The sequence below is a fragment of the Falco naumanni genome, chromosome 8 (assembly GCF_017639655.2).
Source record: "Falco naumanni isolate bFalNau1 chromosome 8, bFalNau1.pat, whole genome shotgun sequence".
NCBI classification, from domain to species: domain Eukaryota; kingdom Metazoa; phylum Chordata; class Aves; order Falconiformes; family Falconidae; genus Falco; species Falco naumanni.
In genome coordinates, this window is record NC_054061.1 from 38,217,255 (window position 1) to 38,231,141 (window position 13,887).

General features: G+C 36.4%; 1 protein-coding gene across 2 annotated transcripts in view; it reads right to left on the minus strand.

The window, feature by feature from the left end:
* Positions 1–80: 80 nt before the first annotated feature.
* Positions 81–13,887, minus strand: part of MAP3K2 (mitogen-activated protein kinase kinase kinase 2) — a 56,395-nt gene continuing 42,588 nt past the window's right edge. For both annotated transcript variants that reach the window (XM_040603429.1, XM_040603428.1), the window contains exons 13-17: positions 13,120–13,268; positions 11,268–11,399; positions 9,823–9,952; positions 8,572–8,749; positions 81–6,787 (exon numbers count right to left, since the gene is read on the minus strand). In XM_040603429.1, coding sequence (XP_040459363.1) covers positions 6,562–6,787; positions 8,572–8,749; positions 9,823–9,952; positions 11,268–11,399; positions 13,120–13,268 — 815 coding nt within the window. In that variant the 3' untranslated portion in view covers positions 81–6,561. The remainder of the gene's footprint in view (positions 6,788–8,571; positions 8,750–9,822; positions 9,953–11,267; positions 11,400–13,119; positions 13,269–13,887) is intronic.

The window sequence follows — 13,887 nt, forward strand, 5'->3', positions numbered from 1 at the left end:
AGCCAATTGGCAATTCAGGAACAAGACTGACATTCCGCATTGTTCTAAAGCACAAAATTCTTCAAAGAGAAATCACACTGTTGTCCCTACAGAGTGTTTTAATATATTTCTAAGTACAATTCGTGTCTGATTTTGGAAATACAAATACATTTCGAATGGTTAAAAACAAAAATTAAAAAAATATTTTGAACATCAGCCAGCTGAAAATATATTTATCTAGTAAATCATCTCTCAAAGCTTTCATATATTTAATTATTCTAACTAAACATAGTACCCTTAAAAAACAAGTTCATAAAAATGTAGAAATGAAATTGTGGAATAAGATTACTGGGATATATACACACACACATATATTCAATGCATACACAGAATTACAAGGGGTTTTGTTTCTTTCTTTGTTTTTAAGTTTGGAAGGTTGTTAGACAAACGGAACTAGTAAGCAATGCTCAACTCCTGAGTTCCTCAACCAAGATAACCGTAGGCTAATTTTTTAATTGTTTTTATCCTTTTTTATACACAAGATATTCCATGTAAAGCAGCAACAGCAGTGCAGTTACTGGTAGCAACATCTCAAAAGTAATAGAAAACCCATACATCCAGACAGTAGTACATTGCACACACACGTGATTCTCATACACCCATCAACAATTGGTCAGAGTATTAAATCAGTGTACAAATTAAATATTTCCAAAAATGTGCAAAAAAGTCAACGTTGATAGAAAAAAACACCTTTGTGTACATACATTACAAACTGTGCCCAGCATTCAACTGAGAGTAAAAACATTTACAGTGAGAAACTGATAGATTAAATAGAGAATTTAATGGCTACATAAAAATGTACATTAGATCAAGAGTAAATTTACAAATTTTTATTCATAGCTTCATGAAAACTAAAAGCCTACGTTCAATTCATCTAAGTCTCCTCCATGTATTTACAGTGATATTCCATTATATGACTCCTGTGAGGTCTGAGATGACAGACACTATGCTCTAATAAACCGTTGCAATTTTGGGGTGACACCACCTTTTGCATTGGTATGAATGAGAAACAAGCACTAGGGAACTGACAATCTAATGCCTGTTCAGAAGACAAAATGCAATCCTTGTTCTTAAATCCACGCTATATAACCTCTGGGGAAAAGGATCGTCCAGTTTGGGGGTAAAAGACATGAAAAACCTCTGAAACATTTCCCACAAATATCCACTCTGGAGTTAAGAGTATCCTTTTCCTTATCTCTTGACAGAAGACCCTGACCTCCAATCGTCATTGGCAGACTCAGCGTAAGGGCTGAAGCATGAGATCCAATCTTAATGCGTTTTAATCCAGTTCCTCTCCCTTTGAAATAAGTTTCTGAAAACTAGAACCTAGCTGAAGTGTGAATTACTAGCGTCGCTGCTTTGAAACGTGGGAAATTTCATTTCCTCCACCTCATCCGTGCCTTGAATATGGAAGTGTATATACTGCTAGGGAAAACCCAAGGGCTGCTCCAGCACGCGGGGAGCTGCAGCATCCTGGGTGCAACAGACAGGGCCCCGGCGTAAAGCTGTAGGTGAACTCGCACCTCATTCAGGAGCGACCAGCAGCCACCACTTATGCTGTATTTGTTATGCCAATAAGAAAGAAAAATCAACCGTGCAGGCCAAGGTGGAGGAAACAAAAAGAGAAAGGAGCTCTTTTGTTTCTGATCAAGGATTCTGATTCACAAACCCTGGGTTGGTATCAGTTCTGCCTCTGGCGTGCATTTGGGACTCCTCCTGAACCCAGGTAACGGTGGGTGACATTTGGCTGTCACGTCGACTGCTTCCCAGCAGCTTTGAAATGTTCTCACTACGGTGCACAGAGCAGTTCGGGTCACAAACATACTTATTTTCATGGCATTCCTTACAAATCCCAAAGTTCAAACCTGGCTGTAAAAGTCACCAGGTTTAGTCACCAAGCTTACGCATTAATTTTAGAATGACAACAATAAGTTAAAGAGTTTTAAAAAGCAAACTCTTCATTTTAATGCTGGCATGAATTATGCACATCAAAACAGCAACTATAAACGCCCAAATCTCTTAGATATGGGCAGTGTCTATCACTTCTTACTAGCACCTGCTTTACTCAGCTAGCAATAGCTTACTGATGGATATATTCGTATCTATAAGTAACAGTATTAATCCATGAAACATCACTTTTGGCTATATGTATATGGGAATAGAAAAGCTTTGGTAATTGTACGTGATTTTACACTGCAGACTTGTCATTAACACAAGACAGCAAGTTACCAGCAAGGAGAAATGATACTGGCGGTATACTTTTGCTTTTCCAGAAACACCATAGGGACTTACATTCAAGCACACATTTATGCTTTTCTATATGCGTGACAAAGACTTTCAAGATTAAAAAAAGAAATGGTTATAAATAATTGTAGATCTGGCCGATTTGCTCAAGTCTCTGAAGCTGCAGTTAGACATCGCTCTATGTTGTCCAAAAGAATGGCTTGCTGTACCGCGCTGTACCTACAGGTGCTACAAGGCTTTCAGTCAAAACAACAGCAGGACTGGGATTATCCAAAAGGCACAGGAAAAAATTTCATGGGCACAAGGCCAGCTTAAGTCTTTTCTGGTATGTGCAGTGTACAATCTCCAAAAAGCAAGTAAAAAAATGTGTATTAGCACAGGAAGCCCTCAGGAAGCGCTCCAGAAATAACTTTTTAAAATTCTGAATTTAAATGTCTGCCACAGATCATAAATAAAGTACACTTTTCAATGCAGTTTGGTGAATTCTACCTTGGGCACTTTGAAAAAAACCCATACTCTAAGTCTGCTATGGTCACAGGGAATTGTATGACATAAACTGAAATATGGTGTTCAAATACGAACAAAATTAAGGCATATAGATAAAAAGGCACTAGCTAAAAAAAAGTAACTTCTCATTTTGTTCTACTGAAGGGACTATTTAGCTACAAATTGGATTGCAAACCAAGTTAAAGTTTTATGACTATATTTAAACTGTCAAGAAAAAAGTCTATGTAGATTTAACTTCACAGTTATTAGATCTATACCTTTTTAAGCTCTTGCATGGATATTTCTATCACCAAAATTAAAAATTATCAACTTGCTGTAACACAACTGAAACTTGCAGTTGTGCTCTAACAGGACTGTTACACTATTAAGGCTGTACTACAGAAGCAGCTTAACTTTTGTAACTTAATACATGCAACAGACATAAGTAAAATTCATTAGTGGATAAGTCTTTTGAAAATAGGCATACTCACTGTGAACCGCTATCTTTTTTTGAGAGCATAGCTTCATCGGGGCATTTGCAGAGAAGCAAAACAACTCTGTAACAGTATTGTTTCCAATGGCATTTTTTAGTAATTGGATTCAATAATTAAGACTGATTCATGATTCTAAAATGCTAGTATCTTTGTCAGTAGCGTACAAGAAGTTGTGAGCAAGCATATTTCCTCTGCAACCCTCCTCCAATGGACTTTTAAGCATGCAATTCCACGTGCCCTCTCAAATTCTAGAAGAATTAATTTGTTCATTGCTGTGCTAGTACTCAATGTGATTTACAGACGTTGTATACAGAGACACTCCGTTATGTAACGCAGCTTGTTTTACTGCATTACCCCAACAGGGGATAAATACCAGCTGACCTTTTGGTATAAGGCAGATTTAGCTTCATAATTAATTTCTAGCTGAAAACATTTAAGTTAATAACCATTTAATTCACTCTAAGCTGCTTAAGTCAGTAGACAAATTCTGCGTAGGATAAAAAAAAAAAGTCAGCTCAAGCCTAGTCTCTTGGTTAAATTCATAAAATTTTACTAGAATCACTGGAACTGGAAAACATCAGCTTCCTTTAAGAATCACTGTCCTTATATTGGCAGCTTTCTTTTATGTCAAAGAAATTAAGGAAAATGCATCCTGCAAATTTTTTTTTTTTTCCTGGCTCCAAAACACACACTGTTGTCATGACTGAATGCCTTTTTTTATAAAAGGCACAAAAGCAGCAAACTTGATTATTCAGTAATTAAAAATCACAATGAGGAAGTGATATTGCAATATACATGAGCCATCATTGTCTCACAAAAAGGACACATTATAAGAAAACTAGATTCAGAAAAATCTTCAAGCTTCAGAGAGTGCAGTTTCTTTTTAGAATAGTATATTTAAATGTTATGAATGCTACAAGATAAACTTGGTTATGTCTTCTCTTTAATGTCCTTTTTTGGTAATATAAAATTTCCTTACCTGTTCAGATGTCACTGTCAGCTACTGATTTTTATATACATTGTCACCTTAGTTTTGGTACCTTCTTAATCTGTTTGAGATCAATCATTTCAATTACGTGATCTTTAAAATACCTACGTAAACTGTTAGGCTTTACATTAATCTCTGCATCCCTGCTGTCACAAAATTTTGCTTATGAAACAAAAGTCCTTCACAGCCGAGTACATACCACTTCTTAAAGGCTGCTTTCATAGCTTTTATCTAGTAATGAAGAAAAAAAAACCCAGAACATCAGTACAAGCTGACTTTCAGCCTTCTAAACTTTCCCTGTCTGACTAGTTCTTCCCATGCTCCGAAAACCTTGCACAGTTGTGTACCCTGACTGAGAAAATTATAAACTGGGTAAAAGTCACATGTACCGAAGCAGCCATCACTCAGTCTCAGGAAAGATGGCCTCAAAAAAAATCATTATTACTCCACTACAGGTAAAGTGATTAGGATAGATCCATACTCCTGCTTAGGCTCTGGTACAAAATGTGGAAGTTAGCAGAATAAATTTGGAAATGTCATGAGTGAACTACCATGGGAATGGGTAAGCTTATTGTTCTTTCACCATGCACTTCACAACGCTGATGGTCCTCTAAAGATGCGAAACAGGTGGAGCCTTGTCAGGGTGGACAAGTTTCACACTACCAGCCTGCTCTGCCTCTACAAAACAACAAAAGCAAGCAATGAATTATCCAAAACAGTATAAATTATTTCAGTTCTGTAGTCCAATAGTTTATTTCCAAATGCCCTTTTAAATTATTTATGTTGTGTTCTTCTACAAAAATATGAGTTTGACTTTTCTGTAGTGAAAAGTCAGTTATTCACTACACCTGACCAGTACCTGGACTTCTCAGTTGAGAAGCAGTATTTCAAAGCTTTATTTTTGTTCTTTTATTATATTCTTTCAGAAATTGAAAAAGTCATTAACATAAGTTTTATAACAGTTGGAAATTGACAAACACCAATCATCTGGATTATCAGGCTGGAGTAATCACACCCATTTTATTTAATTGCTGGCTTTTTGTGTTTGGCCTGTTTTTCACAGTCTTTTGTTCTGTGCCTCCTTGATCATGTGGATTCATCATCACTACCTTATTAAAAATATAACTGGAGTCTTATCTTTCTCAGTGACTTATCCCTGGTGTTAAAAGATGTTTAACTTTATTTCAGGAATGTTCAACACATCCTAGATGACTGAACTGTGTTAGCAAAACAATTTTAGTGCATAACGGGAAGAATTTTATATTATTCAGGCACTTGATGTTGACATACATTCCACCCTAGCACCTCTCAACAGCTTTGAAAATTTCTTAGAGCTCATTCTGAATCAAGTAACTCGTATACTGCACAAGGATTAGTCACTCCCCTTCCCCTCCAGCCATTCATGGGATTGTGGAGGAGAACTGATTCCCAACATTACTATTATTTCTTATCTAAGATACCCATCTCCCTCCAAGCTTATGCAACAGAGGTTCTCTTTGGCAGATACAGCAGTAGGCATTCTCCTAACTATTTACATCCAACAGCTGACCCTTGTCTATTACAGAAATTTTCCCCTTGCAGTATAGTAGCTCCTAGGAGTTGGGTCCATAATCTGTTTACCTGTAATTATTTTCCTATTAAGATAATACAACGTTCTACACCAAACCCTCTAGCTATTACAACAGTGTTGAGTTCTTTTTTGTTATTTTCTTTTGGTCACATAGAAGTACCGGTTAGACACGCTGCAGTACAAAGAGTTCCAAGTTCTTCCAGCTTTATCATTAACTCTCAGAACTGTGTGCTCCAGCTTAAGCTGCAAAATCCAGAAACTGATTAAAATGCTGAAATTTAGTAAGAACTTAGAACTCTCTGCTGCAAGTACCTACAATATCAAGAAGAATCACAGAGAAGTAACCTTCTTGTCCTTTAGCTGCATGTCTATTTTTCCCTGCACCCTGAGTCAGTCAGTGGTGTCAGAAAAAGTCACACAGTTCCTGACTGTCCAAGCATTTGTCTTTTTTTTTTTTTTCCTCTTTAAATAAGGAACAAATATGTACTAAAGTGCTTTATCTACATGAACCACATCAGTACATCATAGAAACAAAATGTTCTAGTCCTGGTGGGAGTGGGGGAGAGAAGATTCTCATTTTAGATACAAAATTTAGATTGTTTACAATCTAAGTGAAACAAAGATTCAAGAGAATATCATCTCTCTTGTCTTTTTTCTCCTTTTTCTGTAAAAAATAAAAATAAAAGTGCAGTCAAATAGAAAATAAATGCAGTAGATGCAAGCTGAGTTGAGGCAGGCTGTTAGTGATAGTGTGCAAACGTGTGTCTTAGCAGTTCATCTGCAAATGGTCGCAGCTTGGCCTCGATAAAAATCCGTTTCAAGAAATCCCGAGCATGGTCGGAGACGTGAGGTGGTAGTTGGGGGTTGGTTGGCTGAGTGGCAATTTTAAAGATGGCAGCCATTGCTTCGAACTCTGCCCACGGGGGCTTCTCCGTGAGCATTTCTACCACTGTGCAACCTACGCTCCTGAAACAGAGGCAGAAGTGAAACAGCAGGTTACAAGAGAGTCATGCCCTTCTAGGAAAACAAGAAATAGAGAGCAACTGAAATACCACAAATAAGTAGTGTCCACTGCATGCTACACAGCAACTTCAGTGGAAAACAGGTGTGTTAAAAAACCTGCGCGTACATCTATACACTTTCTCAGTTACACAAATCACTACCTACATCTTCACTTCATTACTTCACTAGGCCAAAAGAAACTACCTCAGTGAAGACATAATGAGATAATTATTTAGGCAATACTAACTGCGTTATGCCACTGCCGCTAGTCAGTGCCCAGCAGACTGGCAGAGGCCATGAGCACTACATAACCCTTGTACTCCAGCTGTTCAGACACCTGCAGGATTTGAATGAACTTGAAAGCCTTCTTGCTCATTAAGGCCTCACAGAAAAGGAAGAGGCCAGGAAGGCCTTGGGCATACTGTGTATATTGCTGGCTCATTGGAAATGCAGAAGTTATCATAATGTGCAAACATAACATGGCAGAGGAAAAGTTTAGAACCATACTTCAGTGGTATCTTCCTCTTTTAATCAAGGATACAAAAAATATATTTAGATTGTCAAACAAAATTTTAAGATCCTAAACAATGTTTGTATACAAAGGTTATGTTTAAAGAATTTACAAAAGCAGAATGGCATGCATATGGCCAGAAAATTTTTTTCTGTAAGTCCTGCAAGATCAGTCTCTTCCAGCAACAAGCAAATGATACTGCAAAAATAGATAGGCTGGAAAAACTTCCCAATTTTCAGGAAGTTTTATGGTTTTTCAAGATGCTTGCAAGAAGTTTTATCACTAGAGAGAGATAAATTTCTTTAAACAATAGGGATTTATTGACTGGCAGAAGTCTTTTTTCTTACTTTTAACCAGGATTTTCTCCATAAAAAAGCCATACATTAACCTTGGTACAAATACTTCAAATCTGAACAAGTCAGCTGCCTGACATCTATAAGGCTGTTATTCAAGTCTAGAAGAACTATTACAGAGTGATCTGAAGTAGGCTAAATTAATTTCCCTGACATTAAAAGTACTGCCATTGGTTGGATGTAGCGTGAATCTTTTTTAAACACACAAAATATTACTCCTGCATATCTATTGTTGCCTACCCATTACTCTGTGTGTTCACAGATCACCTGCAGTGCGAGAAGTATAATCACTAACATCATCTCTTCATTGGGCTGCAGCTATATTAGACTATGCCATATTACACAATGTATCACAAACATTCATTTTTTAAAAATTACCTCTCCCTCTTAATTCTTACATATTTAATAACAACTTAAACCAAATTAGTTTTTGATACCTCCCATTTAAATTTGGTGAATTCCTTCTTAAGTGCTTATCTTTTAAAGGGTCAGCATTTCATTTTCTGCCTTGTATCAAAGTATTTCAGTGATACAAGTTTCATTACAAAACACCAACTTCATTGATGCTTCAAAGCTTCACATGTTGCTTTCAGTCACTATGTCTCCAGGATTTACAGTCAGGTAATCTTAACTTCATGCAAGGTCAGTTCAAAGGATTCTCTAATGATCCCTAAATTGATGGGCTGAGGAAATGTCAAAGGAAAAATTCCCAAATTTCAGTGTTATACTCTCCCAATATGGCTGTCAGTGCTCACACTTGCCACCTTCAGCTTAAACCCCAGAATGAAACACTCCAACTTCAGATAACTAACACCTATACTCTGTTGAAAAAGAGCCTGTTCTGAAATGACACCTTTCAGTAGAGAAGGTTTTTTTTAACATACCAGATGTCTGCTTTTCTGCCATACCCTTCTCCACTAATAACTTCTGGACTCATCCAGTAAGGAGTTCCTGCGACCGACTTCATTCCTGTACCAGAGAGACAGATAGTCTGCAGTCTTTTGCTGGCACCGAAGTCACCGAGCTTCACATTGCCTGCTGAATCTCGCAGAATATTTGCTCCTGGAAGGAAGGGAACACAGTGTTACATTCATGGAAGGCCCATTAACATTTTGGTGTAGAAAACAGTAACAGAAGTTTAGATTCAGTGATAGAACGCAAGAACAGCCTAGTATTTCAAGCCAGAGAATTTACTTTCTCTGCTCATTCCTACCACTCTATTTCAAGGTTCAGAAAATAATGAATTGTATGCATTGGTTTGCATACAATCCTAGGCGTTTCCTGGGAAGTGCCAGTCATTTTTGCAAAGCCTTCCTGACAAAATAAGGAATGTGCCATACTACCATACAAGGGAAATAAAAAGCAATGGGAAAGAAGTTTCTGCACAACTGGAAGTGTCTTCATATTAGATTAAAGCAAAATCTCAAACTGTGTTACAAATTTGTTCAAGAATTGACTGTGATAGCACAACTTTTTTTGGAGCAAAACACTATTGATATAAAGCAACAGGAAAATTGTAAAACTTTTTGGAACAACGTTGTGTTCAACACACCCATTTTGCACATCACCATCTTCCTACATATTCATAACTTGCTTATGCAGCACTTGCAAGTCACCTGTATCTATCTGCAAAAAATAAATATGTCTGTTTCCTCAGATTTCCTGGCAGTAAAACAGAATTAGTCAGAGTCATACGATCAGGCAAGTCACCTCTGCCAGTCATTTCTCATACCACTGAAGTGCTAAGTCATTTCTACACAACTGATGAAACAAAAGTCGGTAAAAATAAACTCAAGTAATAATGCTTTCCTCTGCATGCTTTATCTATGTGTAACAACAACATCCTTTGATATATTCAACACTTTAATACTGAAATAAAATCAGAAAGAAATTTATCATGACTGTTTTGCAGACAGTCTATGGAAACTTTGTCAGAAGTCTGCAAGAACATCACAAAGATGCTTATTTCCCACCCCCCCAGATTACAACAATAACATGAATAAATGATGGAATGCAATCTGATTTTTAAGTCAGTATTTTGGCATTTCAAACTTAATTACATTTTAGTGCTTCACACAAGACTGTAAAAGAATCTGTAGGAAAGGGCACTGAACTGTGCACAGAAGTATCATTACCTTTAATATCTCGATGGACAATCATATTACTGTGCAAGTAGTGAACTCCTTCCAAAATCTGCCGTGTATATTTACGAGTCACGTTCTCTGTGAGTGCTCCATATGATTTCAACTGGTCTTTGATGGAACCCTATGGCAAACAAGTATAAAACACTAACATTTCTAGGATCACAAGTGGGCTAATACCACACTTGAACTTCAATGAAATTTATGTCTGAAATTTAGATGTTTAAACTTGCAACACTTCTCTAGATCAACTTAAAAACACCAATACAGTTTTACACCCACTGAGAAAAGTAAAAACTGACAAAGAAGAGGCTGGACAGAAAAGTATACTGAAATGTTAAGCTATTAACTTTAAAGCTGTCAAGCAGCTGAACAGTTCCAGTGTGATGTACAGAAAAAGAGAACAGCTGTACTTTCACTCAAACATCACTCAACTTTTTTGATGGTTAAATAGTGACACACATGCATGTTTATCCTGGCTAGTTTATATTTAGAAAAAAAAAAAGCTTGGTAAGAAAAAAAAAAAACCTACCACATGCTGGAGAATGGTGCTTTATGCAAAAATTAAGTAAGCAAGTCTTGGCTTAAAATAAATATCAAAAATTTATTGCTTTCTAAGTGTTTACGTATAACCTGGCTTTTTCACACAGTTACAAACTGCTAAGATGACTTCTGTGATACTGTCCTCCAAATCTCAGAAAAATTCAAGAAGCCCCTCAAAACAAAGCCCAGAACTCACCTAAAAACCAAACAAAAACCCCACTACCAGCAACAACAACAAAAAAACCCAACCACAGCCACCACTTTTCTTCTGTGGAGTCTCGCAGCAAAGTAGAATGCTGTAAACTATGCAGAAATACAGAGCCTATGTTTTTATATGAGCACGTTTTGTTTAGCTCTGCTGACCCCACTTGGAGGAAAAAATGAAAATCTACCATTTTCTGACTTTATAGTATTTCTTAATAAAACAGTACAAGAACAGCTCAGCATGTACGTAGGTGCCACACAAAAAACAAGCACCAAGATTATTTTGTGTATCCACTTGTTCCAACACCCATGTTAGCTACTTTCTGTTTTCCTGAAAAAACTGAGCACTTGAGATAGTGATTATGCAACAGCACAAGCTGAAATGCAGCAAAAATAAACAGTAAAATTCAGGAAAATTCAAGAGTTTCCTAATGATAATATTTTCCTTTCAAAGACATTCCCAGGTACTTCTTATGCCAAAACCAGTCATAAAGAACTTTTGTAACCATGGTAATTCTGAAAACCGAAACATGCAATGGAGAAGATAGGCTGCTGTAAGCACCCATCCTTGGCTACTGTTTTTAACTGGGACATTTCTTTAATCTCCGTGTACGTCTGCAGAAATTGTCTACTTGGGTGCTCGTCACATTGCGTAGAAATGATGGCTGAAGTGGACTGGCTCTCTTGCTTACCCCAGGCATATATTCCATGAATATAGAGAGTGTTCTTTCTGGTGGATCTCTCAAGAAGCCATAATACTGAACAATTCTTTCATGTAGAAGATTTTTCAGCAACTGAATCTCACATTCAAGTGCATTTACTTCCTAAAAGGAAAAAACAGACGAGATTTACTATGCCTGATGTAGTAATAACATTGTTTTCATTTTTTTTAAAGCAGGACAGTATGTACAGAATGAAGGGTTACACAATCTAAATATCAAAATACTCTTGGAGCTTATGCAAAGTTTATACATTTTATAACATGAAAATATCACCATTAGATTGAAGGAAGTAAACCCACCTATGGATAGTCTATAAATTGACTTTGGGATGATTTAGCTGTTATTTCATTGTTTCTCTTATTTGGAAGTTATGTTTGTTTCAGAGCACAGCAGATATCAATATGCGTATAACGTCAGTGATCATTATGCAACATACCATAAGTCTCCAATTAGGTTAAAAAAAGAATCTTTAAATAATTTAGTAGAATAATTAGCATTAATTCTTAACTTTTCCAGGATGACAGACTAGTTTAAAAATGCCTTTGAGGACCACTTAATATTGTAATAATGAAACACAACAAAGAACAACAATAATGCTAAGTGGTGCTTTCTCTAGAGCTATCTGAAATACTAAAAATTTTGCAAGCAGCAAGTAAGATATTTTGAAATGCATTGTACAGATGCTGGAAAAATACTAACCCAGAAGTTCAAACTTGACTGGACTCCAAATTTCACCTAGAAGACTTTCATCAAAACTTACTTTTTATTTGTCACAGGCTATTACTGATACACTCACATTTCTGAGGTTAGAAGGAAACCAGTTTTTGACAGAAAGGCACACTTTACAAAATGCTGTGGCAAGTAAGGTCACAAAACTGTTGCTACAGGAGAGACTACAGTATTTTATATTTAACATTTCCAAAGCATAATCAATTGTTATGTTACGTTTTGAAGAAGTAGCAACAACTACACTAGAAATCTACAGCACCAACGAGTCTTAGCTTTTTTTGCTTGATCCTACATCACTAGTAGCAGCAACTATAACTGGTAGCCACTCAATTCTGCAATCATGCTTACACCCATTGTTTCCCCGGCCTTGTTCCCCACAGTGCAGAACGCAGTCCTAATGCGGGAAAAGTAATAATTCTTTTTCCATCCTGTAAAAAGCAGCAAGTACGGTTTGGGAAAAAAGAAACAGAAGATTGGTACTACTTTCAAATAGTTTCTCTCCTCAAGTGTCCAGTATTTAAAGAAGGACAAGCTTAATTTTAGAGAGAGAATAAACTGACAATGAAACCTTTGCTCTTGAGAGAAATACAGTGAAAAGCAGTAGCTATCTCTAATGCCCAAAGTTTAAAAAAAATAAATATCTCCCCACAAATAAGAAAAGATAAGAATCTCAAACCGTCTTCATAGCCAAACAAAATATACTTGAGAATTTATTTTCAGGAACACTTAAATTAGAGCAGGTTTTTCTGTTTATAAATGGAACTTGTTCTAATCCCTGCAAGTATAAATAATTATCTATTTCAGAACACACTTTGTAATGGACTGTTTAATTTTAGAGACTGGGATCACACCAAATTAAGTTATGTATGTTCACCACATTAAGGACACGTCTGAAAATCTAAAAATGGGATGCAACATTAAAATCAGGTAACCAAACTAAATCGCTGAGGTACTAACAAAACAGGATTCCTAACAAGGACGTGAAAACACAACATATTTTAAAATAACATCCTGTTCAAGGACAGGAACATCAGTCTAGTCTAGAACATGCCACTTCAGCAGAAGTCCTTAAACTCTGTTTGGTATCACTTACCTTGCTGGTTTCTGGACTATCAGGATCAAACTGAACTTGTTTAACAGCCAGTTCTCTTCCGGTATCAGCATCGTAACACAGATACACTCTGCCAAATGCACCTTGACCCAGCAGCTTACCAAGTCTCCAGTTAGTTGGAGCTCGTGGTGCTGAAAATATAAGTATGTTTTGGTTTTCAAATGAGCTTGTTATTCAGCTGATCGAGAAAACTGTAATACACAGAAAATAATTTTTAAAAGACTACGTTTCTCAGCAGCAGAGAATGTGTCTCCTAAACCTCCCCATATAAGTTACAAAGATCAATAAAACTTCCTGTAAGATAGAGATTATGAACTACTTATTTATTCACAAAATAATTAGTGGTAGAGATACATACTTAAAACAATTAGCAACAGCTAATCTGAAAAACAGAAAAAGCATGTTAAACAAACTTAGTAAAATTAGAAAAAAATTAAAATAAATAGAGGCATGATTAAAATGTACCAGCTACTGAAGCCATCACAAAAATATATTTGCTCCTGAAATGCCACCACAGATATCAAATGGTACCACTTAAGGTCTACAATTTCTTAGAAAAATTGACTAACATCTGCAAAAATAAATAGTAATTGCAACCAACATAACCCTTCTTGGGTCTTCAAGAGCCTAACATATCAGAAGTATTTTTACAGTGTTTTGTTATCAGAGATGCAAACTCCACATGAAAAAATCTACACAAAGCTTGGCACAGTAAAAAAATGAAAAAACTAATAAGCATACATTCTTGAC